We start from the raw sequence: 9,033 nt of genomic DNA, 5'->3' as shown, positions 1-9,033 counted from the left end.
GCATTACAAAGGTTTATACCGCCAAGTAACCAAAGCTTTTACATTAATGGAGCCTTATAGATCACGTGGTGACCCTCATAAAGAGTTTCCATTACTCTCGGAGGACCCTGAAGTCTCCTGGAATCGAGGGTTAACCTTCAGGGCACTGATACGAGCAACTCAGGGAGAAAAAGCATAGGAGCGTTAAAGAAAATGGTGCTTTTTTTCCATTTTCATTGTGCAGTTTTTAAAAAATATTTGTTCACATGATGTGGCCATTGTTGGTAAGGGCAGCATTTATTGCCCATCCCTAATTGCCCTTGAGAAGGCTGTTAAAAAAATATTGGAGATAGAGGAACAAGACTGTTTCACCAACATTCATGAGTAAAACAAAATCTTCAGGGCTATAGGGAAAGATCAAGGAGAATTGGGACTAATTGGATAGCTTTTCCAAAGTGCCATCACAGCCACAATGGGCTGAGCGGCCTCCTTCTGTGCTTTATTATTCTATGATTCTTAATCCAATGGGGTAACATAGACTTTACGTGCTTTCCAATTGGCCGTGGAAATAAAGCGACACCTCGGGGATGGACCAATGGCAGGGTGTGGGCGTGAAGTGGGAAGTCATGTGATGAAACCTCCAGAAATATACCCAACCAGAGGTGGCAATGCAGACTTCATATAAAGTTCAAACATGCAATTTCATTCATTTGCATTTTTCTCATGTTGCCAATAGCAACAGATCTTAGTGTTCTGATTGGAGTCATCCATGGCGATCGCAGTGCGAAGGACAACACTTTCTAAAACTCCAGGCTCACATAAGTTAGAGTGGGCCAGCGTAAGTCAGCAAAACAAGACTGTGTTTCCCAGGCGTTCAGGTCCTTATTGCTGTAGATCAGGGTCACAGTCTCCCCCTACCCCTACCCCTCACCCCAGCCCCAACAATGTATGCCCTTTATGAAATTGTTCTTATGTTATGTCCACATCATATACTTTCAAAAGTGTGAAATTTACTTTCTGTGCAATTGGCCAATGAACAATGAATAATTCTGCCAAAAGTGCAGGCAGAATCATACAGCACATGAGGAGGCTATTCAGCCCATTGTGCCTGTGCTGGCTCTTTGAAAGAGCTATCCAATTATTCCCACTAACCCTGTTCTTTCATCCTGCAAATTTCATTTTCAAATATATATCCAATTCCCTTTGAAAACTACTACTAACGTTGGGTCACTGGCCCTCCTAATTGTGGAAACAGTTTCTCCCTATTTACTCTATCAAAAACCCTTCATAGTTTTCAACAGCATCATTAAATCTCCCCTTAACCTTCTCTGCTCTCGGGAAAATAATCCCAGCTTCTCTCTCTCTCTCTCTCATGCTTGGATTCGTCTCATATAACTGCTAAATCTTTCTCTCCTCCCAGCCTCCTTCATTTTCTCTCACCAGTCCTTTGCAACCCGTGATATTTTAGTTGTAGGAAGGATTTCAGAGACAGCTGCAGCTCGTGGACCATGGCCAGGATTTTACGGCCCCTTCCGCCTGGCGGGATATTACGGTCCGACTGAACTGAATGGAGATTTAAATGGCTCGCCACATCCACCGGTGGAGACGGGCCGTGGCAGGACCATAAAATCCTGGCCCATCAGTTTTACAACCCATTTACGGTCTTCAGAGTGATCTTAAGGTGGATTTTGGCTAACTGCTGTTTCAAACACAGAGCAGCATGCAAGGTCCTAAGTATCAGGGCAAAGGGATTAGTGATCTTCACATCTGAATTTCTGATAAAACCAGCAAAATGTCCCAAGAATATAATTAGGCAAAAATTGACATCGAGTTATAGAAGCAAACGTTAGAACAGGAAAGGCTTGGTCAAAAAGATCAATTTTAATGAGCGTCTTAAAAGGGGGAAGGCAGCCAGAAACAGGGAGGGAATTCCAGAGCTTAGGGTCCAGGCAGCTGAAGACCTCCAAGGGTGGGACAATGGAAATCGATGATGAGCAAGAGGCCAGAATTAGATGAGCGCAGGGATCTTGGAGGATTGTAGGGCTTGAGGAGATTACCGAAATAAAAAAGTGAGACGTCATTGAGGGCTTTGAACATGGAGGATGAGAATTTTTAAAAATAATTGAGATACCGCTGGGCTGGGAGCCAATATAGATCAGTGAACACAGGAAAGAAAATGTTTCTAAAAATAACATGAATCAGTGAAGAATCACACTATCCTCAAGAACAGATCCATAACAGAAGGTCTTAAAAATCAACCAGCCTTGTTTCAATGTAGACACTGTCAACATTTATTAAATCTCCTAGCTGTATGTTCCTATCTAAATAGAACACTCTAGCTCTTGGAGAGGCCATGAATAATATCTGTAACATCTCCCTATTCTACTACATCTAAGTATTGACAAGCAAATCAGATTCTAAATACAAACAAAATCCTGATGCTTCATCTCACTTCATTCACAAACTGCATAATACTCACATTCATCTGTTGAAGCTGTCCTAATATCCTTATAGCATTAAGAAAAGGTTCACTCATCTTGTTATTGCAAATACAGGTTTGAAGTGTCTATTCAAACTTACAGGCTAAGAAAGAGAAGAATCTTATTAAAAACAGGCAAACATGACAAGAGGGGTGAGGGGAGGGGTGGCTGAGGATCTCATTATTAAATGTACTGCTCTTTGTGGTACTAAGTAATACAATCCAGCAAGGTCTCATGTCCTAATCTAGTCTGTACTCAGTTGAACCCAAGGGGGAGGTGGTGGTGTAGTGGTATTGTCACTGGACTGGTAATCCAGAGACCCAGGGTAATGCTCTGGGGACCTGGGTTCAAATCTCACCATGGCAGATGGTGGGATATGAATTCAATAAACATCTGGAATTAAAAGTCTATTGATGACCATGTTGATTGTCATAAAAACCCATCTGGTTCACTAATGTCCTTTTGGGACATTAATTAAATTCCCCCCTTCAGGGAAGGAAATCTGCTGTCCTTACCTGGTCTGGCCTACGTGTGACTCCAGATCCCACACAGCAATGTGGTTGACTCTTAAAATTGCCCTCTGAACAAGGGCAATGAGGGATGGGCAATAAATGCTGGACTAGCCAGTGACACCCACGAGCAAATAAAAAAAAAATCTCAGTTGGTGCATTAGGTGGGACATTCCAGTTAGCTTCAGTATATCTAAGGAGACCTGATCATTCTCCAGATGCTTCAGGCTGGGTGACTGTCAGCTGAGAATAAAATCAACCAAGTTCTGGGGTCAAATGTCCAACTGATACTCAGTGGAACCCTGGTAAATTAAGAATAAAAGGGATCAGAAGTTGCAGGTCCTCCAGGAACAGTAACCCAGAAAAAGTTAGCTCCTTCAGGAGGTGAGCAAGGGGACAATGGGAGTCCTCACTTTCTGAAAAGGGAGAGCAGGTGAAATAAATCTGTCCCATTTGGGTTATGGTGACTTTGGGTTATTATGGTGCAGGCAATTTGCATTTCAACACAGCTTATCTTAATGCAAAATATGGCAAACAGAGAGAAATAGTTTGAACATGTTTCATATGGCAATGTCCCTTTAAATAGTCTTGACATGTTTCACTCTTCACATTCAAATATTCAAAAAGAAAGTGTTTGAAAAAACAAAGTACTGTAAACAATATCGATCCCATTGTCTTTGGGGCCGCTGAAGGGTGTAAAGGAAATTAAGTGCAATTCATTTTCTTTCAAGATTTTCACATTTGAAATCAGACCCAAACTACAGTGTTATAGTCAAACTGGGACTGTTTCTCAGTCACTGCCTGGACCAGTTTATTTGTGCAGTTGTTGGATCTCAGATTCTTTTCATCCAATAATGTGGTGCAACAGCTCCCACATCCATCCTGGGCCTTGTTGTTCTGACTGTTGCTCCCTCGCAGTGCAAAGTAAAAAGTCACCTTCTGCTTGGATCCCTTGGTGGACCTCTTGGTGATGGCATCTCCTGGGTTACTTGTTGGCACTTGGCTGCCCTTCTCCTTTGTTAGCTTGCCTTTGTCAGGCCGAACACTTCTCAGTAGCTTCTTGAAGATATTGGCGGTGAGGTTCAATTTTTTCTGGAATTCCTGAGATCTGCTGAGCATGGGTACATGGTCATGTCGACCTCTTCCGTCCAAGGAGGCAGGCAGGGGCTTCTTCTCCAACTCAGGCAAGTCCAACCAATTGCCTACCAAGTCAGCGAAGATGTTGTCTCCCAAAATGAGGGGCTGCCTGTTTCTGCTTTGGGAGAGCAGAGAGGACGTCCAGTCATTGGAGGCGTTGCAATCTTGTGTTGCCTTACTAGCTGATTTGCTTATTGTAGGAAGCTTGTGGACCTCTGGTGAGGCAACTGCCTGGATCTGCTTATCAAGGCCCAGTCTGGATGAAGCTGATGATGGGGCATCCTTGAGATGATCAGAAGACATAGACAACTGCGCTGATGACTGCATCTCTTCACAAGGAGTCTCCTTTAGATATTCTCCTAACCACAAGTCCATGGGTTTTTCAGCTGGCCCTGCAAAGCTTGTGAGGCTCGATGCACGGGGGTTGCTGCTGCTGGGTTTGCAGCTTTTCCTCTCTATCCTGGTGCCTGGCCAGCCCTCACTGCTCTTGGATTCATCCTTCCCATTCCTCAGCCGTTGCTGGCTGTTAGTGATGGATGAAGCTTGGCTCTGGAGCCCAGAGATTTCCAACTGTTCCAAAGCTGTCTGCACTTGGAGAAGTTTCAGCTCCTGGAGGGCGCCCATCATACAATTCATCTGGTCCTGCAGCCCATCTCCAGCCTCCTTCATAGATTGCTGTCAATGCACATTTTACACAGTTAGCACTGCAGCATTACATTATCAGAATATATTGAAAGCATCTCTATGTTAATCCCATCTACTAATGAACCACAAATCATCAGCACAAGCCATCCACTTGCTTACTCACCACTTCTCAGCATTCTCTTCCCAAAGCGTTTACATAAAAGGCAAATAATCATTTTCTATTTACCTAAACATCTACAGGGACTCACAAAACCCTACATAAATAACCCTAAATGGTCCCATGCGCGGAGCCAAAGAATCTATATCACTTTATACAAATTTAATACACATCAAAACAGTTTCCCAACCTTGTATGATTTTCCAAAGTATTTGGACTGCACATTCTAACAAGAGACTTGGATAAAGGCATAATATAGGGATGAAAATGTGAACTTTTAGGGTTTTTTTCTGGGAAGGGGGTGTGTGTTTGCGACCAGACTTCTGCTTCAGATCTCCCTTGAGTGGTTTAATCAAGATTGAGCTGTCAAGGGATATCTACAACTGCCAACTAATTTTCCCTATAGAAATGCCCCAAAATTTGATGCAAGTCCCAGGATGAAAAGTGTCCCCTGGATGAGTCAACAAATCAGTTTTAATGAAACAATCCCATCGACATTAGAAACAAAAGCGCAACAATGGATGAAGATTTGCAATTGAATCCCATTGAAAATATTTCAAATGCTCCTCTCTTTAATATAACACCTCCCAGCTCTTGCTGTTCATTTCACATTCTCCCATACAGTCTACGCCAGTGGGAGATTGATTATTCTGTCCACAGATTCACTTTGCTATTGAACAACCCCAGAATAAAATCTTTTAATAATCCACTGTAACTTTATAATCTTAACCTCTTGTTTAATTGACAATAGCATACCTGGTCTAAGACATCATCTTCCTCCTGTACAGGCACAGTCCCATCAGAGTGGAATGAATAAAGCCCCTTTCAAAGGAGCTGTGTTTTATTAATGTTGATTGACAAGGAATCTGGTGACAAATACAAGCCCATCAAAGGGTGACCATATGCTGGGTGGGTGTCACTTGGTTGATCCAGTTAATCATCACCTCAAGGTGTGCTTCACATTTTAAAAAAAACCCAAAATATCATGACAAGTGACAAGGCTTTAATAAGTATTAATATTTCACAAAGGGAAGTCAGGTTCTATATGAATCAAATAAAATGTTTATTAAAATCTGTCTAAAAGCTTTGACTACTATGGATATATGGATAAGTCTGAAGGAACTGTTCTGGTATATTTTGTCTGGTTACTTTAACGGTTGCTAAACATAAGAACAAATAATCACTGGGTTAGATATGAACCTTTTTGTTTTATTTCAGACACCAGCTGTTGTGCTTGTGTGTGTGTTTTTGTGTGTGTGTGTGTTATTGTATGCCTGTTTATATGTGTGTGTTTGTGTGTCTGCGTGTGTGTCTGTGTCTGCTTCCGTGTCTGTGTCTGTGTGTGTTTTTGAGTGTCTGTGTTTTTTTCTGTGTCTGTTTTTTGTGAGGCTCTGTGCGGGCTTTTTGTGTGTCTGTGTCTGGGTTTTTTTGTGTATCTGTGTGTCTTTTTGTGTGTTTTTTGTGTCTGCTTTTTTGTGAGTCTGTGTGTGTTTTTATGTGTGTTTTTTGTGTGTCTCTGTTTTTTGTGTGTCTCTGTTTTTTGTGAGTCTGTGTTTTTTGTGAGTTTGTGTTTTTTGTGTGACTGTTTTTTGTGAGTCTGTGTTTTTTGTGTGACTGTTTTTTGTGAGTCTCTGTGTTTTTTGTGTGTCTCTGTTTTTTGTGTGTCTCTGTGTTTTGTGAGTCTCTGTGTTTTTTGTGTGTCTCCGTTTTTTGTGTGTGTTTTTTGTGAGTCTGTGTTTTTTGTGAATCTTTTTTTGTGAGTCTGTGTTTTTTGTGAGTCTGTGTTTTTTGTGTGTCTGTGTTTTTTGTGAGTCTGTTTTTTGTGTGTCTGTGTGTTTTTTGTGAGTCTGTTTTTTGTGAGTCTGTGTGTGTTTTGTCAGTGTTTTTTTTGTGTTTTTGCTTGTTGCATTTGAACGAAGTGCTATTCACAGTCAGCAGCTGTGAATGAAAACCGATGAGACGGGGAGGGATATTAAAATGTTTACACACCAATGCTTTCAAACTCAGTGCTTTTTCGGCAGAAAGCGTGCGTGTGGAAATCCTGCACATCATTTTCATTGGGGCAGTTTAATTTTGCTAAAACAATAATGGGCACAATTTCGGATTGCGACGCAGAGAGAAAAAAAAATCGCTGGTAATAATTCCCGAATCCCATGTTATTAACAAAAAAAACACCCAATCAGATTTATACTGTTCGTAAAGACCAGTAACCCTGGTCTGGTAGATCTTGGTGGAGAGAAATGTATTTGCAACTGAAGCTAGCCTTCCTACCCCCTCCCACAGTCCCCTCAACGGAGTAGGATTCATTATTGTTGAGCATCCCGACATATTTTGGGTGGCATTCAAGAGGCGACAAGCGTCTTTGACCTTCATGTAAATGAGGGCACTGGAGGGAGTGGGTGGATGGGGAGGGTGGGGGTCCAGGTTTAGAAACCCTCACCCCCACACCCCCACCACACAAACAAAATACAACGCACACATAACAAAAGTAACACGAAATCCCAGAAAGTGTTAATTTATACACAAGGAACTCACGTCTCTCCCCCCCAAAAAGGGACAAGTGATAATGAGCTAAGTGCATTGATTTCCATTTGGACTAATGTTGAAAATGAATTTTATTTACAGCTTTGTGACAGACTTCATATTCAATTGCACTTTAACCCAGCCGGCAGATGGAGCGGCTGAAATTTCAACATTCTAACACCTTCCCACAATCTATTATTTCCTAAGTAATTAAATTAAGGAGACGGGGAGTCAACAGCTTAATATTTGATATATATAAACAGGGACCCATTCTCTCGACACACTGTGGATAACTTCACATCCACCGCCCCACTCTGCAAGATGCAACAACACAAAAAGCTCCCAAAATAACACGAAGGCACCTTACCAACTCTTGCTTCAAACGACGCAGGCTGTTGTCCATGATCCCTCTATTGTCGGAGGCTCAACAAAGCAAAAAGTTAGGCGGTTAAAAATCTACGGCTGAAAGAATTGAACACAATCCACGTGTCCATTAGGACGAGACTGCTGCCCTTCAGTATCCTGTCTGCCAGCGAGTCTGAATTAGACAGAATGAAAGGGAGGGCTGGTTGGAGAGGTTGGCTTTTCATAGTCCCACTTATGTTTGGTCGAGTCTGTACAGTCTAAGTGTTTGCTGAATTTGGTATCATATTACCCTCCCTTCAGCAATGACCTATTGATCATTTGCTTAGCTTTTGCCTCCATCCTCCCTCTATTATTTCCTCCTTCCCCTGACTCGGCAGTCATTTTATCTTCTGATTATTGTAATATATATATATGTAGATAGATATAGAGCTAGTCCCCTCTCCTCTCCCCCAGCACCAGCAGCTACACTCCTGACAGTCCTGTATTTATTCATTTCTGGCTTTGACGCCACTTACACAAATGATAGAAGAAATCTGGAACTCTCTCCCAAGAAAGCTAATTGGGGGTGGGGGGATTCAATAGAAAATTTCAAAACTAAGACTGATAGATTGTTGTTGTGCAGGGGTATTAATGGTTATGAAAGTGAAGCAGGTGAATGCAGTTAAGACTGAGATCAGCCATCATTTATTTTTATTTGTTCATGGGATGTGGGCATCACTGACTAGGCCAGCATTTATTGCCCATCCCTAGTTGCCCTTGAGAAGGTGGTGGTGAGCTGCCTTCTTGAACCACTGCAGTCCATGTGGTGTAGGTACACCCACAGTGCTGTTAGGCAGGGAGTTCCAGGATTTTGACCCATCAACAGTGAAGGAATGGCGATATATTTCTAAGTCAGGATGCTGAGTGACTTGGAGGGGAGCCTACAGGTGGTGGTGTTCCCATGCGTCTGCTGCCCTTGTCCTCATAGACATCTACAACACAGGAGGCCATTCGGCCCATCGTGTCCATGCCAGTCAACAAAGATCTGACTACACTAATCCCATTTTCCAGCACTTGGCCCATAGCCCTGGAGGCAATGGCAATGCAAGTGAATATCTAAATACTTCTTAAATGTCACGAGAGTTTCTGACTCAACCACCCTTTCAGGCAGTGAGCTCCAGACTCCCAACACCCTCTGGGTGAAAAAAATTTTTCCTCAACTCCCCTCTTATCCTTCTACCTCTTACCTTAAATCTAT

The 9,033-nt window shown here is 42.3% G+C and overlaps 1 protein-coding gene across 1 annotated transcript; it reads right to left on the bottom strand.

Annotated features, from left to right (window-relative positions):
* Positions 1 to 2,252: 2,252 nt before the first annotated feature.
* On the bottom strand, positions 2,253 to 8,135 carry inka2 (inka box actin regulator 2). The gene is made up of 2 exons (XM_078546202.1): positions 7,798 to 8,135; positions 2,253 to 4,780 (listed from the first exon to the last, which is right to left on the bottom strand). Exons 1-2 carry the CDS (start codon positions 7,831 to 7,833, stop codon positions 3,716 to 3,718), a joined length of 1,101 nt encoding a protein of 366 aa, XP_078402328.1. The 5' UTR covers positions 7,834 to 8,135; the 3' UTR covers positions 2,253 to 3,715.
* Between the last annotated feature and the right edge of the window lie 898 nt (positions 8,136 to 9,033).

This window comes from Cetorhinus maximus, chromosome 8, assembly GCF_964194155.1.
Source record: "Cetorhinus maximus chromosome 8, sCetMax3.hap1.1, whole genome shotgun sequence".
NCBI lineage: Eukaryota > Metazoa > Chordata > Chondrichthyes > Lamniformes > Cetorhinidae > Cetorhinus > Cetorhinus maximus.
The sequence above is the reverse complement of the archived record's forward strand: the minus strand, read 5'-3'. Positions and strand labels throughout refer to the sequence as shown.

Excerpts from the sequence above, each read along its gene's own strand:
- inka2 (XM_078546202.1), bottom strand. The coding sequence starts at position 7,833 with ATGGACAACAGCCTGCGTCGTTTGAAGCAAGAGTTG. Across the intron at positions 4,781-7,797 it reads GTCGTTTGAAGCAAGAGTTG|CAATCTATGAAGGAGGCTGG; the intron begins GTAAGGTGCCTT and ends GTGCATTGACAG.